The 21,361-nt window shown below is 38.2% G+C and overlaps 1 protein-coding gene across 8 annotated transcripts in view; it reads right to left on the bottom strand.

Annotated features, from left to right (window-relative positions):
- Window positions 1–21,361, bottom strand: part of PARD3 (par-3 family cell polarity regulator) — a gene marked incomplete at both ends in the record, with an annotated part of 466,908 nt that overhangs the window by 170,061 nt on the left and 275,486 nt on the right. For all 8 annotated transcript variants that reach the window (XM_080611294.1, XM_080611295.1, XM_080611293.1 and 5 more), the window contains 2 exons: window positions 10,231–10,401; window positions 10,875–11,063. In XM_080611294.1, the coding sequence (XP_080467420.1) occupies window positions 10,231–10,401; window positions 10,875–11,063 (360 nt within the window). The remainder of the gene's footprint in view (window positions 1–10,230; window positions 10,402–10,874; window positions 11,064–21,361) is intronic.

Here is a 21,361-nt window from a genome sequence, read left to right on the forward strand (position 1 = left end):
GCTGCTGGTGGTTTTTGAAGCAGTGCAATTTGCTTTCAAATATAATCATCATAGAAATCCCCAGGAAACTCCACCACACATATTAGTAATCAATACGCAAACACTCACTTTGGAGGGAAAGAAAAAAGAAGAAAAAGAAAGGAAGTCAGACTTCATAGAGTATTTTATTTCATTTTTTCTTACTTATGATGAGTTCTCTGCTCTGCCTTTCCTGGCTGCAGGATACATAGACCTTGTGTGCTTCATTCAGTTCAGGAGCTTCCCTGATCCCTGGCACTCCTGCAGCATCCAGGCAGAGCCACAAAAACCAGAACTGACACGATCCCTCTACCCTTTCAGACCTCAACCCCTGGAACTGCCATGTCCCTGCCCACCATATCTCCAGCCAGATGTCCCTGGGGCATCACAACACAGACGAAGAAGGTGGTGGAAGAAGTGATGGACATATAGGCTGCTTGGCCACATGCACAGGGAAGAAGACTTCATGTATTCTGCTGCCCCACCAAAGTTGCTATTCAACAGAAGCCTCTCCAGAGTGATGTCCCAGCTCAGCCTTTTTTGCAGAAGCTGGTCATCCCTTGTTTTCCTGTGTATGCTTCTCAGATTTTTTTTTAAAAAGAGAGGAAAACGTTGAGTTTTCCTTAGTGAGTCCCAGAGAATCAGAGCTCAGTGGAAAGCAGCATCCGTATGAGGCAAAGAAAGCAAGCAATTTGATACCATCTAGCTGAGTTTAGCCACCACATTAGCTGTGGGCAGCACTGCTGCTGCTGTCAACACAGCCTCTGTGAGAGGAGGGAATGAGAGCCCATGCACTCACTGGTCAGCCTGGATTTCCAATTTGTCAGCACCCAGTCCCTCACTGCAGATACAAGACTCCCCACGACATCACCCAGCCCTCATGCCATCCAGCTCTCCTGCCCCTACAGCTCTTGGTTCACCTGAGCTCTAGCACTCTGCTGGCTATTTGGTAATGTTACCAAAGGAGTTTTACTGAAATCTTTAAACGAAATCACTTAAGCAGAGGGAACTGTATCTAGCCCTATTAAAATAAATAAACAAATATTAAAAAATAGATGTGCTTTGCAGAGTAATCATACAATCTCACACATCAAAGTGTTAGCTGTTCTCACCAACAAGCCTCTTCATATTGAAGTGCATAGTTAAATCTCAAGAACAATGTCCTTACACAAATCCCACAGCATATATTTAAATGTACTGAAATGCAGCAGGTACCAGATATTGCAAGATACTGAGCATGCTCCAAACTTTTTGAAGCCACGCTTATTCCAAGGACTGGTCTCTAAATGAGCATGAGAGTAGCAGTTCATAGTTTCAGGAATTACAATAACAAGCGGAGTGTTTGTTGGTTGTTTTTAGTTCTTGAAACAGCTGCCCATTATTAATCCCTCCACCCATAACCGCCAGATGACTAAAAATACATGCTATGAAAGATTTTAAAAAAATCCGTTTCAAGGGCTACAAAGCACTCAGCTACAGTCTCCACAGCAGAGGCTTTGAAGTCAGCCCAATGGTCTGATGACTTCTGACACTGGGGTCCTGGCCCAACGCCTGGTACACGGAGGGGTGGAGGTTTGCGAAACACTGCGTTGCAAAGTCAAGGAGACCATGACTAGGAGGTCACAGAGCCTGTAAAAATTATTATTTCTGTTCAAAGCCATCATCTGATTAATATAAATGAGATATTTAATGAAGTTCCAAATTGTAGACTTATCTCTCCCAGTTTGATAAGCACTGGGGAGATTTACTACATCGGAGGGTCAACACAATTACAACTGGAGGCACGTCAAGCTGCAGGAGAATAATAAACTTGCAGTGCAAGTGAATTAGACTCAATAAGGTTTAAATTGTGAAATGAGGATTTGTTTTATTAGTTTTTTAAATTGCAGATTACAAATGACAGATTCACCAAAAAGTAAATTAAACAATATTTGTAGCCTCTCTTATAGAGGAATCTAAGGCAAATTCAAAAAGAATATAAATTAAATTCTTAAAGACTAAGAAAAAAAAAGCTCAGCAACATTAGACTACTTGAGGACTTAAACTTGCATGATAAAGGCATTAAATGATGAACTAACCTTTATTTCACTGACTTTAAATAAGGTGTGAAAATACCAAAGTGCTTTGGGATTTATTCTCCCAGTGCTATATTGATGACTTTATGTAACAAGTGTCCAGCTTTTAGTGAGCCATATCACACAGTCCTCCTTCATGTGACAACCCATCAACATTCAAACTCATTTGTAGAAACGTCTCAAGAGATTTTCAGAAAGACACTGACAAGAAGAAAGCTCTGCATCAGAGAAATACATAGAAATTCACTCCTGGTAATGCAGTAAAGTACAGGGTAAATAAGAGAAACAGCAGGAGAGCTCTGTTTAGATGGCCATGTTTTGTAAAGTGAATCACATATTTTATAATTTTCATGGGGAAAACTTTTTCCACTTCTAATTAGCATCTCAAAAGCTGGATTTAAACAAAGGCATCGACAGCCAACTACACAAATATTTTACAAAAGATACAATGCCTTTTATAAAATACCAAAAATTAGACAGGAATTACACAAATGACTTTCACAAGGGGGAAAAATAAAAAGTCTTTTCCTTATATTGTTAACAGAAAATTTGTGTAAGAAAAATACATTGAATTTGGAAACCATGCTGTGAGCAAGACAAAGAGATCGACAGTCCAAAGCAAGGCTGCAGTTCAAATAAAGACTTCTTCCCAATGTGTTTCTAATAAAGAGCTTGAATTACACATTCCAGTTCTTCCCTTAGCCAATATCAATGCTATCAGGTATAATTTAATTTGATTAACTGATAAACAGTAACACAAAGATGTACAAATTCCTAACCTTTATTAAAGGCCTGGCAAGGAAAGCAAGCTAGGAAGCAACTGGCTCCTATACTTCCTATCAATAGCTGCCTCTACCAGTATCACTTCTTGGTGTGGCAATTTGGAGTCATGGGCTGGCTGAGGTTGGATGGAACCACTGGAGATTATCTAGTTCAACCTCTTGCTCAAAACAAGGTCAGCAAGAGCAGGTTGTGTCTTGTCCAGTTGGATTTTGAACACCTCCAAGGACAGAGACACCACAACCTCTCTGGGCAACGTGTTGCAAGTGGTTGATCACACTTTCAAAAGTTTTCTTATTACATTTAAAGAAATTTCTTGCATTTCAGTTTGTGCTGGTTGCTTCTCCTGGCATTGGGCAGCCCTGAGAAGAGTCTGGATCAGTCTTCTTATTCTCCCCCATCAGGTATTTATAGACACTGGTAAGATCCCTCTGAGGCTTCTCCTCTCCAGGCTAAAAAGAAAGACTTCCCTCTCTAGGTGCTAGCGCTGATCTGTAATAAATGATCATATTCATAAAAATGCAATAAAGCCTCACATCCTACAGATTGCCCATAGCTCCATTTCTCCCCATTCTCTTAAAATAGAAATAGAAACAAATTTATTTTTTTCCCCAATCAAAAAGGTCTCTACCCTGGCCCTTTGTCATTCAGATAAGAACCAGCTGTTTGCTAAAGCACTGTGTGTACTTAGCTAGCCCAGCTGCTGCTTATCTAGATGATAAAAGGACAACTTATGTGGTCCTTTTTACTTAAACACCACCATCCATCCTATTTGAAGTTATGCACATAAATAGGAAAAAAGTTTAAGAAAAGAACATTGCCAAAATATTCAAAGCATAAACAACCTTTAAAAAAAACCCCACCCCACCCCCCAAAAAAAAAACCCCAACAAAACAAACAAAACAATAATCAGACACCATTCTTCTTTCAGAAAGTAAATTATCCAAACACTGGCATGCAAGCATTATGGATTTTAAAGCAGCCAGCATACAAATTTGTTATATATTACACTGCATCCAGGGTGCCAAAGCTCTTTCTGTCACACAGAATGATTCTCCAGGCTTTTTCCTTTCTTTTCTGTGCACCGTGGCCAAAATGGCCAAAATGCGTCAGCTTCCTGTTTTCAGTAGAGATACTTCTATAATACTACTACCAATGCTAAATACGATTTTTCTTTATTGCCACCGAAGTTGGGATCCTGTTGTAGGGTCAGACTTTGCAAGATGTAAAAATGCAGGTGAACAGCCAGTAAAAGGGTCAGGTTTGACTTACATGAACAACCATGCACTAATAAATGTAAAACTAGTACAATGTTTCTAAGAAATACAGCATTTTTCTGAAAATGTCAAAAGACGAGCAGAAGACAAAAGATGCTTTCAGTATGGTAGGAGGGAACCCACATAGCTTTGCAAATTGCAGTTAGATGATAGGTTACAGGCTATGGGGAGGAACCTGCATCAAGATGGAGCTTTGTAAGTTGATACCAAGGATAGAAAACAGATAAAAGAGCAAAAAGTAAGTCAAAATAAGAGGGGACAGGTTAAAGGGCAAAACAGAAGACACAAACCACTACAAAATAGAAAACCATGTACATACTTTCCCAACAACTAACTTTTTAAATATCTTGGGATGTTTACTATTAGAAGTTTACCTAAGGACACCAAAAATCATGAAGCAAAAATACCACAAGAGGCATAAAAGACAACCATTAACAAGTCCTGTATTAGAAGTTCAAGTAAAATGTGCCACTATAAAGAAATAATAATACCAATGGCCCCAGAAATTGAGAGGAAGAGGGAAGAATTTAATCCTGCCTCACCGGGATGCTGGTGCGCACAAAGGTGCCACTGAGCTTTCTGAGCTCTCAGGCAATGAAACTGACATGACGTACTTGCATTTACAAAATGCCTCTAACAAGGCTTCAAAGGCATTAAAGAAAGTAAGTTTTCATGGGACTGGACTAAGTTTTCAATTTCTGGGTCGAAGTCTTGGCTAAAGGATTGGACACAAAAATCAATCTTTAGGATGGAGAACAACCACTTGTAGGTTCCCCAGGATGAGAGCTGGGAACATCTTAGGCTGATGAGCAGCTTTATCAATGACTTGGAGAAGGGAGTGAAGAATGAAATCACTGGGTTTGGAGAAGATGCTAAAGCCTTTTTGATCGTTAAATGAACTCTAGAAGGCACCACAAAACTAATCTAGTGAGAAAAGAAAAAAAAAAAATCAAACTTTTCATTAATTTCAAAGTAGGTAACTAAGTAATGCATGTATGGAAAAAACGATGCTGAATGTTTTATACTTCCACCCATCTGCAGTCTCTCTTACTGATCTGTCTACCAGTCAATTTATTTACACACTTGATGAAGTCCTTATATGGTCTGGATTCATGACTTTCTCTGATTCCTGGTTTGTTCCATTTTCAACTCAACAACTGGAGCAAAGATGAACAGGCATGCAGAAAGAAATTTGGGAATCTGCAAAACATTTACAAATCTTCATTTCAGGCAGGTTTGACAAGACATTAATTCTGTCCAAAAAGGGAGATAGACAAGAAAAACCCTTGAAACCTCTCATTTTGAAGGAAAATGGTGATGCTTTCTTAATGACAGACAAGTGCTGCCTGCATATGACATGAACAGCGTGCAGATGAGCAATCTGTGCCTCTAAGCTGTCCAGGTTGCACGACTGAAAAGAGCAGAATTCCAAAAGTAACAATTACCTTTATTTTCTTGAATCAGCACATAGTGCCGCCAGCTGCACGGATTTGCCTCACAGTCGTGCCTAAGCGCTGTTTATGCGTTATGGCAATACAGCCAGCAGCTGTTTGCCCATACAGCCTAATCATAATAATATCACTAATTAACAGACCACGGTGCAAGGAGTGCCAGTGTTTCTCCTTAATTTAAAGAAAAGAATTTAAAGAAAAATGCCAACCCTGAATTAAAGATCTAAAAAGCTGATGGCTACATCTTCTGAAAACTGAGGTGTTAAATACTGGCTGTGTATGAATATCAAGTCAATACTATTGTCATTTCCCCACTTTTGCCACTGTCTGCACAACTTTGGAAACGTACCTTAAAGTCCCTCTCTATGCTTATATAGGAAATTTGATGAGTTGGGAAAGGCTGAAAGTTGAAAACATAGATTAGAACAGCGTATTTAACATTTTTTTGAAAGGGAGTAGAGGGTACCTTAGATATATCCAAATCACAAAGTGAATTTTCTAACACTAACAGTATCTATTCGCTCTCTGGTATGGCTGAGATATTAAACAAGTCTTTGCAAGGTTTGTAGTAGTGCTGCTTACAGAATGAACTATATTATTGCACTATTGTATAGATGTAATGCAAACAGATACACAGTTTTGGCTTGGAGTTCATTCATAACTGCCACTCACCCCATGCTTGTATCAATATTTACTACAAGATAATTCACTTGAAAAACCTGGACTGATTATACTCTGTCTCTTGGCAAGTCAATGAAAATTCTTTCTACAGGAAACTCTTCAGTTCAGTAAAACCTCAACAGCATAAAAATACTTTTTACCTTCTGGGAAGCCTGTGGTCTTTTTTGACATTACAGTTACATAAGCACTAATGATGATCTCCTCAGTACCTCTCTGAAGACAAGATAATACTTTTAAGATGTTTATGTACATTTTTATTGTTACTATAATTGCCTTGGAGGCTTACTCTATACAACATGAAAACTGCTGAAGCTGTATAAGATTAATGCTGGCATAAAAAAGGAGTATCAGAGGTCATTTCACAAAGCTCTGAAACAGTTTCATGTTCAAGTTAAGTATGACTTTTGCCTTCTGAAGCCTAAGAAAGCTTTCTGACAAAGTGAAAGCTCCTCTGCAGCAAACGGGAGGCAACTGTTCCTGCCTCTTTAAACCCAAGAAAGCAGGGGTTGAGCGATCCCTCTTTTCTGGAATGGCACTCTGCAGAATGATGCTGTCAAATGAGTTCACCCCCCTGCAATTCTTAGGGCTGATTATGAAAATGGATCTTAAAAATGAAGGAACTGTATTCATACGACTTTCTTAAAATCCAAATCAAACTCAGTGTTACTGAAGAAAAGAAGCAGACTCCATTGCCTGTCTATCTCAAAAGAACTCGGTTTGATTTTGCAAATGCAAAACAATTAGTGGACTCTTGAAGCCAGGAGACAAAAAAAAGGTTGGGTCATTTTGCTGTTGTTTTTCTAACAGCCAGATAGTACATGTTTTTATCATACATCGAGCAATCTGTTTTGCATTGGCATTATCATCCTTTGCATGGATTCCCCTCCTGAAACACTTGAGGCTGCTCCATGGCACAGTGAGGAATCCCAGGGCCCAGAGTCCTGATCTCACTCCATGGTGCAAGATGGCCACACTGCTGGGATGGAGCAGAATGAACACTGCAATGTGCAATGCACAAAAGGGAATATAATCAAGCTTGTTCCACTTAACTGTGGCTCTGCAAGACTAACAAGAGTGTAAGCTGTATTTTTGTCCATAAAGTGGGCACATACAATGCTGACTCCACACAGGAAATAAATCAGCTGAAGAGAAACTTTTTGTTGCTATTGTTATTTTATGATGACTCCTTTGGAGAACCAAAAGAGAAAGAGGAACATAGAAAACACCAGGGAAATACTTTCTCAAAAGGTAAACATTTATTTTTGTCTTTAATAAAAACCACTAAAACCCCATTTCTGAGGGACTGGGGTTGTTTAATCTGGAGAAAAAGAGGCTCTTTACAACTCCCTCAAAAGAGTTTGCAGCGAGGTGGGTGGTTGGTCTCCTCTCCCAAGTAACAAGCAAATGTTGTGCCAGGGGAGGTTTAGATCGATATTAGGGAAAAAAAAATCACTGAATGGCCCGTCAAGCATTGGAACAGGCTACTCAGGGCAGTGGTGGAATCACCATCCCTGAAGGTATTTAAAAGATGTGTAGATGTGGTGCTTAGGGGCATGGTTTAGTGGTGGACTTGGCAGTGTAAGGTTAATGGTTGGACTTGATGATCTTAAAGGTCTTTTCCAGCCTAAAGGATTCTGTGATTATGTGCTGGTAAAATGTGTGATTTATCAAGATTGGGTCTGCCCTTCTGATGCTTTTACTTCTAATGTGCAAGCTTGTGAGTTTACCACCAGTCAGACGCCATTTACTTTTTGTTCTAATACTAAAAATCTTTGCTGGTGGCAGTTAAAAGAATATTCTAAAGGGGCAACTTGTGTACCAATGTGTCTAAGTAATCTACGTTGCTGAATTAAACATAATATAGCTAAGGCTTGTAGACATGGCCAATATTTGGTGTTCCATGTGAAGTAAATGCAAGGCTCAGTTGCACAATGATTATCTCAGCTGGGTCTCAATCCACATGTCCATTATTTATAGGCTAAGATGCATACCATACTCACATATACGGCTTTCATGCAAGATACATAAATAATATTATCATAGTTTCTCAGTATTATATCAAATTAATAATGTCTATAGCTTAAATCTGTCCAACTCTTGAACAATGCAAAATACCAAGACAAAAAATATTCTTTGCTTTTTATTTCACTGAAGTCTGGGCATTGCAGACTTTCAGTCTCTCAGACTATTTTGTAATGATCACTACACCATATCACCACTTTCCTGAATCACTATGGCTCATCTCACCAGCTTGCTAAGGAGTTGGGAAAATGCACAAAAAATGTAATGTAAGCCCAGACAGACAGATCTCCCTATCTTGCCACTGTACAGATCCATTTCAGTCTATCTAAATATGGTTCTAACATCAGCTCCTCCATCTTGGAGTGCATATACTGTAGACGGAGTTGTTCCAGTTTTGGCACCTGATCTCTACAGAATAAATCATACTAAATGTCAAGCAGATGTAGGGTACCAAACTATTAAAAATTCTACTGGTTTTGAGGAGTGATGCCTTTGGTTCACCATTGCTGGATTTCCTGCATCATGTTTACAAAAACTGCCTTGATACATATGATCTAGAAGAATTTCACTAACAGTGAAAATCTACATACTTTTTGAAAAAACAATTCTAGTAAACACAGAAATAATCTAAAATATTTCACCCTTTTTATGTGGTAACATAAAATGCATCTGAAAATGGGTAGGAATTAGGATCAAAGGATGGTCTGGAGTCCAAATTCAGAATGAGGGGGTAGGACACCACCAAATAGAAAAAGATCAGAATTCCTTCAACAGCAAGTGAGAAGCTATGTACACCCATGCTGGCTTTCTAGCAGTGTGCATATATAAAGGTATGCATGTACATTAAAGCTGCGTATAAGCAGTTAATCAAGAGAAGCTTAATACTCTCAGAGAGGCTAGTGTCTTTTTCAAACATGATTATATAATACACTATGGACTGGAATTTTTTAAAGATTGATTTTATGCATTAAAAAATAAACCATCTCATTTCCCCCAGGCAGGATCTCCAGTACTAAAACAATTTGTGCACATAATTTTTGAAGCATGATCATCAAGAAATAACATTCCTGATAAGACCTTACCATTGTTAACAAGAATGAAAGAATGACTTAGATGTCCTAAGAACAGATGCTTCTCTGACCCACCATTCAACTGCAGCCTATTTAACTCAATGCATTTGTCTAATTTGTCAAAATCATTTTGAAGTCTAATTCGGTCTTCCACAACATCTGCAGTCCTTTTCGGCATCATATGTCTACATATTCCTATCATCCAGCATTATTTCCATTAATCTAGAAGATAAACTACTAGAAATCATGAATATACTTCAAAACAACAACACATTAACATTGCAGTGGAAGAGACAGAAGCTGCAAAAATAGCAGACAAAGAATCACCACTTCAGCCTGAATTCAGTATTTCATACTTCCCTGCAACAAAGGCCAAGACGCAACAAATTTAAAATCAGAAATAACAGAACTATTTGAATCAAGTTTTGTAGAATCTTTACATGGAACTTTTAATTGTTTAGATAAAATATAATACTCTACACTCTTAATTAAACAAACTGAAAGTGACAAAGAAGAAGTCAGTTAACACTAAGTCTATAAATGAAAGATTCAATAGACCTACATGAAAAAAATCCAACGAACAAAAATTACGTAAACAGTGGGATCCAGTTACAAAATCAATATAGTTTTATTCAGTGTTTCCTGTCATTCATTGATGAAAATATTCAAAAGAAAAACTTTATTGATCAGTAATAAGGTTAGCATGTCTAACATTGAAACTCAGATCATTTTGCAATTCTCTCTTTCTTTAGCTTCTTAAATATTACTTTTCAGGTCTCAGAAGAAACATGACATATCCTATAACACAAAATCTTAGAAGTGAAAATATCCAGTCCCGATATCAAAAGCGCATTACCTCATTGCATTTACTTATTCGCCTTGCCACAATAAGCTGAATCATTCCCCGTTTGTTTCCTTCAGTGGACATGGACCTCCTTAAGGTTTCCATGGCATCTTGATTTGTTTTGCCCAATAGTGATTCTCCATTTACTGCTATTAGTTGATCATTCACTCGAAGCCTGCCATCCTGGAAAAGAAAAGATTATAGCTAGTTACATAAAACACAGACAAAAGTAGTTTAGTCTGCTGGAGAGAGGGAAAAAACAAAAGCAAAATAATCAACTATGCTTAGTTCTAATAGTTCATGGCCAAATGAACACTGGTATAATAGCTTCCATTGCAGCCTCTGTAGGAAATGTCTATTCCAGTTATAGATTTGTACTGCAAGCTATTATCATAACCTGTTTGCACAAATAGCATACTAATTGAACTGTACCAGAGACAGCTCGTATCCTTCCTGAGAATCTGTAAGAGCTGTTTAAATCCTGGGACCCGCAATCATGTGAATCCAAGTAAAAATCTAAATGTCACCTCTGATGGTGTAATTGGAAAAAGCCAGTTATAGAGCAACCCCACTCCTCTTAAATCTGTGGTTATTTTCAAAACAGCCTTATTATGGAAAACTGAGGAAGACCAAAGTACGCAGATGTTCCCTCTTACCTTGGATGCTGCTCCACCGTTAATAATGGACTTGACGAAGATTCCTAAATCGGCATGGTTTTCCTTTGACCGGTTACCTTTGACACTCACACCAAGCCCAGCTGATCCAGAGTCATTCAGTGGAACTTCAAATGTCAGGAATTCCCTGGTGCCATCAGGTGTGAGGACAAGCTCCTCTTCTTCTGCTTTCTGTCAGGAAGATTAGCATGGGATTATAGAACAGCATTTCTCTTTGGGAATTCTCTTCCCTCTACAGCTATTAGCATTAACCCCCACCACCACCTCCCCCCACTTTTAACTACAATGCCACAATATTTTCCACAGTAATTACTTGAAGAAACATGTACAGATAGTGTATTTTCAATCACCTCCAGCTGATGCATAGATTCAGACATACCTTACATTTGTGTCTAAGTGCTTCTCTGTCTAGTAAAATAATTTAATCGTATGTCATTACTGAATGTGCTTTTAATACCAACTCACACAGAAACTGCTATTTCATAAGCCAAAAGAGAGCTGTATCAGAATTATTTTCTTATTTGCAAACCTACAGAATTTTTAAAATACCATCATCATCTATGGTAGCTTTGCAGTCATTGGCAGAAACTGTGCAAGAAAATTAAATTCAAAAATTACTCATTCATCTCATTTCATTTAAGACTAGCTGTGTTAGGAAACACAGAAAATTACACATCTGAGATCTGCAACAGCACATCTCTCTGCTGCTGCCAGGCTTAGCATCAGATTCAGCTCTGCCAATTTTCTTGTCCTTCCTGGCTCTGCCCTTCACCTTTGTCACCTTACCCACATCTTTGGTTCTTCACTGTCCTCCACACCCAGCTTTAGCCTGGTTGGAACAATCGTGGGTTTTGAACACCTGGAATTACAGTCCAGGCCTGCCAGAATCCCTAGCAAGTAGCTACTCAGAAACACCCTTTCATGCACACAAGAGCCATGCAAGGTGATCACCCTCTTATTTCACCATCTGCCAAGCTCACAGCGGCAGTGGTCCAGGATCAGGAGCCTTATGGTGTCACCACAAAGCAGTGGCACTTTTGGGGGCAGCAGGCATGGGCACAGCACCCAGAAAAGAAAATGGTCAGGCCCCGAGAGCAGGGCTCATGCACAGAGGCTGCTCCCAAAAGGACGAATGGGCTGTTCATCAGCCTTGTCCCTTGAAGTAGACACTAACCACTTGTCTCTATGTTTCCGTTATAACAAAGTGGTTATAATAACTTTTGGTTATAACTTTCCTCAATCAAAGAGAAAAGGCATGCTCTGAAAGGCAGTTCTCTGCAGTGGGCTCAGGGTCTGGCCTCCAGAAAGATACTTATGTGCTGCAGAAGGAAACTATGCTCTTTCTTTCTCACCCATATGAAGGAGAAAGAGTATAAGAGAATGTCCAGCAGAAGGTGCACACTAATGTGCAACAGTTGACAGTTCTCTGGAAGAATTAATCTGGCCAATTTTTTCATAATCCTAGCAAATATGTCACCTCCCTTACTGACACTGATTTTATACCAACATTTCCCATGTCATTCTCATCTACTTGCACAGCTCGCTCCTATTTTTCTCCTACTCCCAGATACTTTGAGCAGGACAAGACATATGAGAAGTTAATGTGCGCCTGTTGAGCTGTCCTTATTTCTGAAGACCTGAGGAAATGCAAAGTTCTTCTAATATCCAAACACAGACTATGACAAAGATGGTTGTGAAAGCCATGTGGAGTACAGCAGACCGAGATGATCAGTTTGGGCACAAGCATGCTAGTTGTATCATCATTGACCTAGAAATGCAATGTGAAAATGTCACATGGGAAGGCAGTCAGATGCTGAGAGAACTGGAACAGCTGAGAGAAGAAAAACAAGAGCTTCATCTTTTCCCACTTGGTTAAAAGCATGAACCTTAATGTGTTCATCAGCCCCTTCCCTTGCACTATACACTATTTGCTCATCTCTAACCACCTTTTAACAAAGCATAATGCTTCATCAACTTAAAATAATAAATAATAATAAAACCCCCTATCTAAGTGCTATAGCTTGGCTGGCTCACTTACGAATCCCATTATCCAAATACATCTCTTAGCTATGCAAAACAGCATTGTCTGTGCTAGCTTTCAGGAAAGGAAAGATGCACTCTGTGAGAAAAATACTGGATCTAAAAAATAATTCTCAAATTTGGGGAAAATTGCAACCCTAATTTTCCTGCTTGGGTCACAGAGGCACTAGTTACAGCATACATTTGAATACATCTTTCATCAGATGGCTGCGGAATAAACCAGTCCAATACAGATGTATGTTATCTTTTTGTTTCTGTAATACTGATCACTTTCATATTCCTTAACAAATTTTAGTAGGAATAAAAGCTTGTTAGCCAAAAGGGAAATATAGTCAAGGTAGGATGTATGGGTAATCCAAGGAAGCACGTAAGATTAGATTTTAATTTACTAGTCTTACCATAAATTTATAATCAACCAACACTACCTACCACCAATATTTTCTAATCTTCATAAAAACCCTGCTGGTAGTTCAGCCATAGCAATCTCCCTTCCAGGGCAGAGAACCAAACTGCTTCCTGCACATCATGTCCCCGTTGGGTGTACTTCTATATGCCAAAGGGTCAATTGGACAGAGTGTCTCTGTAAGCATCCCTAAGGACTTGGTTAACGGCCTCTACACTGCTGCTCTTCAGAGAGACCAAAGAGCTGCATTATCAGCTCAACACTATTCCTAATGTAAGGCTTCTGCTCTCTTGTTTTCTACAGTCTTGAATAAGGAAATTAGCTAAAATCAAGCTACAGACACCTGAGTGTGCAGGTGAAACTTAAGGCCTAAACCTGGAGCAAAATAACCCTTTGCAACTGTACAAGAGTGAGTAGACCATGGTCATGAAAAAATGAGAAACAACAGCCTCAGCACTGGTGAAACTTAAGGCCTAAACCTGGAGCAAAATAACCCTTTGCAACTGTACAAGAGTGAGTAGACCATGGTCATGAAAAAATGAGAAACAACAGCCTCAGCACTGGAATAGACGAACTGAAGCCATGAGAAAAATGCTCAACTCACTCGAAAAAAATTACCATTTCTGTGCTAAGGCAAAATTGCTTTAGGGACTTCATTTGGTATCCACAGCTTCTTTTAACTAAACCAAATTGTTTCACCATCATACCTGTGTCTGCAATTTTAGGTACATGAGAAGCCTTTTGATCTTTATCTAGTATTTGTGTCATTTCTCAGTACCATATGCTTACATGTAGATTTTTAAAAGAGAAAGAGAGAGAACGAACACTTACTTTTAATATCCCACATTTTTTTATAAGAATAGGAGAAAAATGTAGCTTTTGAGTATAACTGAACGATTAAGATTCAATGGCTATGGATATGAAAGCACCAACTCTAAAATTTGTGCCACACCATGGTACCAAAGAAGGTCTTGCTTTATATGATATACTGAATACAACTTCATACATACAAACCTTGCAACAGAACTATATAGCGATCAGGAACCTCTAAGCATGTCGTAAAGGAGCCATTCTCAGAGAAATAAGCAGGAAGATTTTAGCCTGATACCATCATATTTTGAACCAAAGTTGTAAAAACTAAACCAACCAAACAAATAAAACCCCAATAAAACCACAGTCTTGCTGAATCCTTTGTTCCCCAAAGCCCTTTACAGTAGAGAAGTGTTACATGTACAGTGACTCTCCCCAAATAATTAAATATCAGCTATTACGAAAAGGAAAAATTTGCACTAAAATTATGTTGAACACTAAATGTCTAAATGTAACAAATCATAGAAATTCCCCAATGTATCCTTGAGAGCATAAAAATGCACGAAAATCTAGAATGCAGCATTTAAAAATTTCAACTGAGAACACAATCACATCCTAATTGCAATAACTTCCATTTGATCTTGATACACTCTAAATTAACAGCTTCACTATGTCAATCAAACACCTCAGCACTGTTTTCATGATTAGTTGATCTGTGGGAGAAATTTATTCCTTCATATACTTTGACAGGCCAGCAGTAAACATGCAAGTAAAATTATGTATGATGAGCCCTGAACAACAAAATTCAACTCCCTTAAGATTTTTCATACACTGTGTCCAAAACAATTAACAGCAGAACAATATTCTGTTCAGACAGAGTCTGCTGAGGAAAAGGTCATCTGAAATGATTTCGGCTGGATGAATGAAGCTGCCCAAGTATGTAATTTGTAATAAAAATTCAATTGGTGATAAATTATGTAGGTGACTTTTTTTTGCTTCAAATTCATACTTAGCATCAATTTATGCTAAGTGAAATTTGAGATAAATTTTTCACTTTTAAGTACAACATAAATATATTGTAAATTTAAAGATAAACTTCCTGACTAGAGGAAACTTATGGCAATGCTTCAATATATAAACAGATTTTTAAAAGTCATAAGATAAACAGAGGGGAAATTATTTTTCTCTTCTACATAACATTGGTTTCGGATAAAGCCATAAAACCTAATTTAATTTTATAAACAATGTTAAAATCGCCCCTGACGCTGAGAGTGAAAGAAATTTATCTCATCATATTAATAACAGCATCTCTTCCTTATCCTTCTATGCTTTAAATAGTATGAAGAAATTTCTTGCTTGGTACTTCTTCCCTTTATAAAATCTCATCAGGCTTCAGCTGGTGAGTAAGCAGCCTGAGATGGGTGAAGAAAGAAACCTAACAGCAAAGAAAAATCTCCGCCCACCTCATGGAGGAAGCAATTTTCAATCAAGCTGGGACAAGTTTCCCAAGTGGCTTGCTGCAGCTACAAATCCAGCTGCATTCTCTCAAGTGAAGTTCATTCTTTTGCAAGCTTAGACATGCTGTCTTCTCAGAAGCTATTAAGCCACTGAAACTTGTCTACAAGTTACTTTGTGATTATGTATAGAGAAAAAAAAAAAAAAGTTAACCACGGGACTTTCAGCAAAAGTCCAATGCACTTCTGCTTCCTTTCACAGGAACAATTGATAAAGCTCTGTAACCCCTCTTTTTAAAGGTTAACCTATACTTCTAAGCTATGTATATGAAAACATCTACATGAAAACATTTATAGACCTCTTTTGCACACGTATATGTCTGCACATATACAAACACACCCTCCTACAGAACACAGTGAAAATCACGTGACAAATCATATGGCAATAGAACAAACCCTGTCTCCAATGACCCCATCTACACTATTGACTTTACCTGACCCAAATCCTGTTGTGTCCAGCCTTTTAACATCACAGCCCTAAGCATGTTAGCCATTGTTTATTATTTTGCTAACCTATCAACCTTTTGCCTCACAATGTGTCCTCTCTTTTGAATTTCCCCACATCTAAAATCTCAAGTTCTTGAAAGATGAGCTTGAAGTCCGAGGGACTTAAGAGCTCACCAGCTCTAGGAAGCATGGCTGTAAAAGCAAAAGGGCTGGAAACTGCAAAATTTCTTTAGTCATTTGGTTCCAGTAATGGGGAATTCCAACCTAACATCACAGCCTTTTCCATGATGCTTTCATTCTTTAGAAGATTTTAACACAGCATTCACTGTTTTCTTCTTTCTCACCAGGTACCCATGATACTAAAAAATCATAACTCCTATATATTGGGAAGCCAATAAAATTTGTCTTGGTATTATTATGACAAAATAGTAATCTTATTTTAAAACACACATGATATGCGCAAGAGGAGATTTCACTTAGCTACTGCACAAAGACACTCTTGACGTCAGAGATGACTCAAGCTGCTTTGTCCTTCAAGTTAGGTGGGTTGCATTGCTGTCATAGCAGATCACCTTCGAAATTGAGATACACAAAAAGATGATGACTCACTTTCATCATATGCCATCACATACACAAATGTCAAACACATAAATCAAACAGCTTTAAGGAACCAAAACAGCTTCCTTGGTCAACAACTGTCTTGTAGGGGGTGACATTTAGTACTTATAAAAACGTAGATGTATTATTGCTGGAGGTAAGGAAAACAGACAAATGTAGGTGGCCTCTCTAACTTCAGTTGAGGCCTCTACTCAGGAAGAATAACTGAGAGCTGATGCATCCTGCTATGGGTAGGCATTAAAGATAAATACAACTACAGCAGCTCAATCAGATTTAAAACTGGACCTCCAGCAAAGAAAAGCCTGTCTATTGATCCAATAGTGACATGCACACTCCAACCCAGTTTACTCCTCAAATACAACATGGCTTTTTATCTCTTTTGTTGTTGTTGTTTAAATCAACCATATGTTGTATTACAGGTTATAAGGGCCTAAAGTGTCTACTTACCTAGTTATAAAATGATATAGGGCTTAAGCCAACTAACCAACTAAAATTCTTATGCTTGCTTTCTTTTCCTAAGTCTTCCTAGGTTAAATATTTTAATATCTCCCATATGTTAGATAAATAATAATGAATCTTATTTGCACGTATACACTGAGACTCATTATTCATATTAGCTAAGTTAATATGTCACATCTGGCAAAGACCACTCATTCAAATCAAATAACAGCTGCTAAATATCAAAAACTACATCTGAATTCTGAGATTTTTATGGGAAATGTGGTCTGCTTTAATCTTAATCCCATCAAGGAAATACTTTTTGCATCTTATATGTGGATTAAATTTGGTATGTATTTATAAGCAGAAACGCTAGCTCATGAAAATACCACAAAACGGGACCGTTACATTTCCAGTTATGTCCATTTTAAAGATTTAATTTAATATCAAAAAGCATGTTCCACATTCAATAATGTCTTCAGTTTACTGCTTTTGATGGATTAAAAAATGGTTTAGGAAAAAATTAAATGTTTTCCAAAGCACAAAAATCCTATCATGTGATTTTCATTTAGTATGAAAATCAAAGCTTTGCAAAAGCCCATATTTAAGTACATCCACATGGCTGTTATTTATAAGAAGGCCATTGCTTGTCTATGCTAACATTATTCTCTCTAATGCTAGCACTCTGATCTGTTTTAAGAAGTTGAGATTCTACATTTCAAATCAACTGATCAGACCACTAAGAATATTTTGTTGGTTATGCATCTCAGAACTTTACACAGGGACTAGTTTGCTGCCGTCACCATAATGACTGTACTTTATTCAGGCCAACATACCCTGTTCCAAACTGTTGCTCCTACTCAAACTCTGTGCTCCTACTGTATGTTCTGAAACAAATATGCAATTGTAATGCTAACCCCATTTCTTTACAAGATGCTTATCGTAGAGATGTGAAAACCAAGGGATTAGATACACAGCAGGTGTCTGCTCTGCCAAAGAAGCCTATAAAGCTACAGCTCCCTGCACTATCCCTTGTTTAAGGAAAACTTCAATGCCCAACACACTACTGACACAGCTCCACAAAAATCTTTTTACTTCTCTCGCTGGCGTACTGGATATACAAGACCTGAAAGACTAAAGAAACAGATAGAGAGTGTCTGGGAAAGCCAGACAGAAAAACAAGGCTGAAAGGGAAATAATGCCTTTGTAGAAGTCCATGGTAAGAAACACATTCCGCATGAGGTAGGGCCCCTATGGGGCACTGGGACTGACCTGTGTCTTACTTCTGCTGCAGACTTTCAGGCAACCATGGCGAACCACTTCATCTCACTATTTTCCCTGGATTTATAACAAGGAAGAATCAACACCAAGAGTCTAACGCCAATAGTGCAGTAAAAGAAGCTTTGCACAGAACCAATGAGTTTTCAGAGGTTTAAATAAGACTTTCAAGCAACAGTGTGAACTTTCCACTCACACAAAGTCACACAAGTGTTTGAAAGAACCTGGTGTGAACCTATTGCCTGTGATAGCAAATGTCCTACTAAAGGAACCTGGCAGCCCCTTTCAGTCTCACACCCTGTATCTGCTATTTGAACTGTAAATGCCTCACAAAGTCAACTATTATTATCCAAAATCATGGAAGGCCAGTACGTAGGAAATAGTGTAATAACGGTGAATATTAATGTGCACACCAACCCTGCAGAGGTGGCACTGAGGCAACCCCTGTTACAGAACCTCAGTGGAGAAACATGTATATTGCCTGTCATGAAACCAGCACTTGGCCAGCAAGCGGTATCAACACAAGGTCTGTGAAACAGCTAAAGCTTCCATGCAGTACTGCACGGAGCCAGTTTGGGTCTGCCACACTGCAGCATGGGCAAATAAACTGCAGACAATGGAGTCAAAACTATGAGCCTGAGGGTCAGTCCCAGACACAGTGTTACACAAGTTTATGAGGATTATCACTGAACATTCCAGGAAATTCAGACTACTCAAAAAGCATTCATATACACAGTCACTCAACTGTTGTATTAATTATTAACTAGGCACTACTCATTAATGTCCCAGAACATGTTATTCAATATTAGAGTGCCTTCTAAGATAAAAGACTGTAAACAAAACAATTTCCTGCCGAATGTCACACATTCACTAACTCCTTCTTTCATATGGCCAGCGATCTAGTTTGGATGTCACAACTTTATTAAAAACATAATCTGAAACCACTCAAAATAGCACTAAAAACAAAAGGCTTTTAAACCACTGTAATCTCCCTTGTGCCTTACACCACTGGAACACAAAAAGGTATAAAAATAATTGGCACCAGCTATTTGCAGTATTCCTAAACACCATGGAGGAAATAGCAGCATCAGCTTAATCATCAAACCTCTCCTCTCTTGATAAAATCATACTGCATCTGATGATATCAGCACTGCTGTTGGTGTAGGTTGATATTACTCAATGCATGATCTGGGCTCAGTTTTAGATATTTGGGTTACCTATTGCAGCAATGGAAATTGATGCTTTAAACTGTACTCCAGTGGTGAGGCACTGGAACGGGTTGCCCAGGGAGGTTGTGAATGCTCCATCCTTAGCGGTGTTCAAGGCCAGGTTGGATGAGGCCTTGGGTGGCATGGTTTAGTGTGAGGTGTCCCTGCCCATGGAACGGGGGCTGGAACTTGATGATCTTAAGGTCCTTTCCAACCCTAACTATTCTTTGATTCTATGATTCTATGAAGGTTCTGTGCGAAGGAGGAGTTGCATCAACTGAATGATACAGAGCTGATGTAAAAGCTGAAGTTCTATGTAAGTGCTAAATACAAAGTGGTGGGAACTTAATTTATGGCTTTTGAAAAAGCTTTGTGGATATGTACCCCGTGACTACACAGCTTGAAGTAATACAAGCAGCTTTTCACCAAAAATAAGAAATAAACACAAATGCACTGAGAACACTACTGTCTTAAAGCTCAACACTGACAGCACTTTTTTCCCCAAAACTAAGCTCCAAGAATTTTCCATCTATTAATCGATATAAATGATATCTTTCTAGCAATTTGCTAGTATACCTCTCATATAACATGAATAGTTGCAAAGTAAAAGTGTATAAAAATAATTATGCATTAGTTCACAGTGGCATCATCCCATTCCTGTAGGTGATGAATTCTTGCACAAAACATTTAGCTAGCTAATTTACTCAGAATCACACAGAAAAGTCTATGGCAAAACCAGAAACTGGATCTGAAAATACAGTGATCAAAATGAAATTTAGATAACAACAGGAGTATCAGATATTCGAGTTCAGGCGAAAATAATAAGCAATCCCAGTTTCAATTTCTTTCAGGGCTGCTAAACATTTAGATATTGTTCCAATACACCAACAGCTCTTGTTATGTCACTGTTACGAATCCTGCACTCACTAAAATTCATAACATTCTGCTCACTTATAGCAATTTGACAGAAAAACAAATGAGAATAGAAAACTGAAGCTTTTCCATGCTGCTGAGTGCAACAATCATGCAATAAAATCCTGAATCCTAACTTTGAATCTCTGTTTACCTGTAGAAAAAACTCCTTAGAAAATACTTACTTATAATTATTATTTTTCTAGCATTATGCTTACATGAAAGTTAACTTGCTGGTTCTGAATTCAGAAAAAAAACCCAGTGAATGACAATTGTAAAAGCTAAATATTACTGAAACACTATTGACTTTCAAAGAGTATGAGGAAAAATTAATTGGCAGATGTTTTACATAGTGTAATTAACAGTTCATTTCAATGCTCTGTAACAAGATTAAGATAATTATGCTTAGAAACAGAAATGTAATAATGATAAATTACTAGTTTTCATATTACGGTCAATCTCCTACATTCCAAATAATCACCATGTTTAGAAATGGGTGCATCTGTTCCATGTTGTCATCAGACGTACAAATGGCACAAACTCGTGACTGGGTGAAACAGTCTTTCACTCAAGATAGAGAGATTTCTTTGCTCCAGGTCTAAACAGAGCGCCTGTTCCATTCATCAGCAAAACAGAAGGTAAAACCAGCAGTACTGTTTTCACTAGGGCACAGTTACCGGATAGAAGCAGAACTTGCATTAGCAATTTGCATTTCTTATGGATAACTGGAGAGCAAAGTTTAAATTCTGCAAGCTTAGCAAATTACAGAAACTCCTCATACGGAAGCTGAAGAATGAGAAT

The sequence above is a fragment of the Psittacula echo genome (genome assembly GCF_963264785.1).
Source record: "Psittacula echo genome assembly, chromosome: 2".
In the NCBI taxonomy this organism is placed as follows: domain Eukaryota; kingdom Metazoa; phylum Chordata; class Aves; order Psittaciformes; family Psittacidae; genus Psittacula; species Psittacula echo.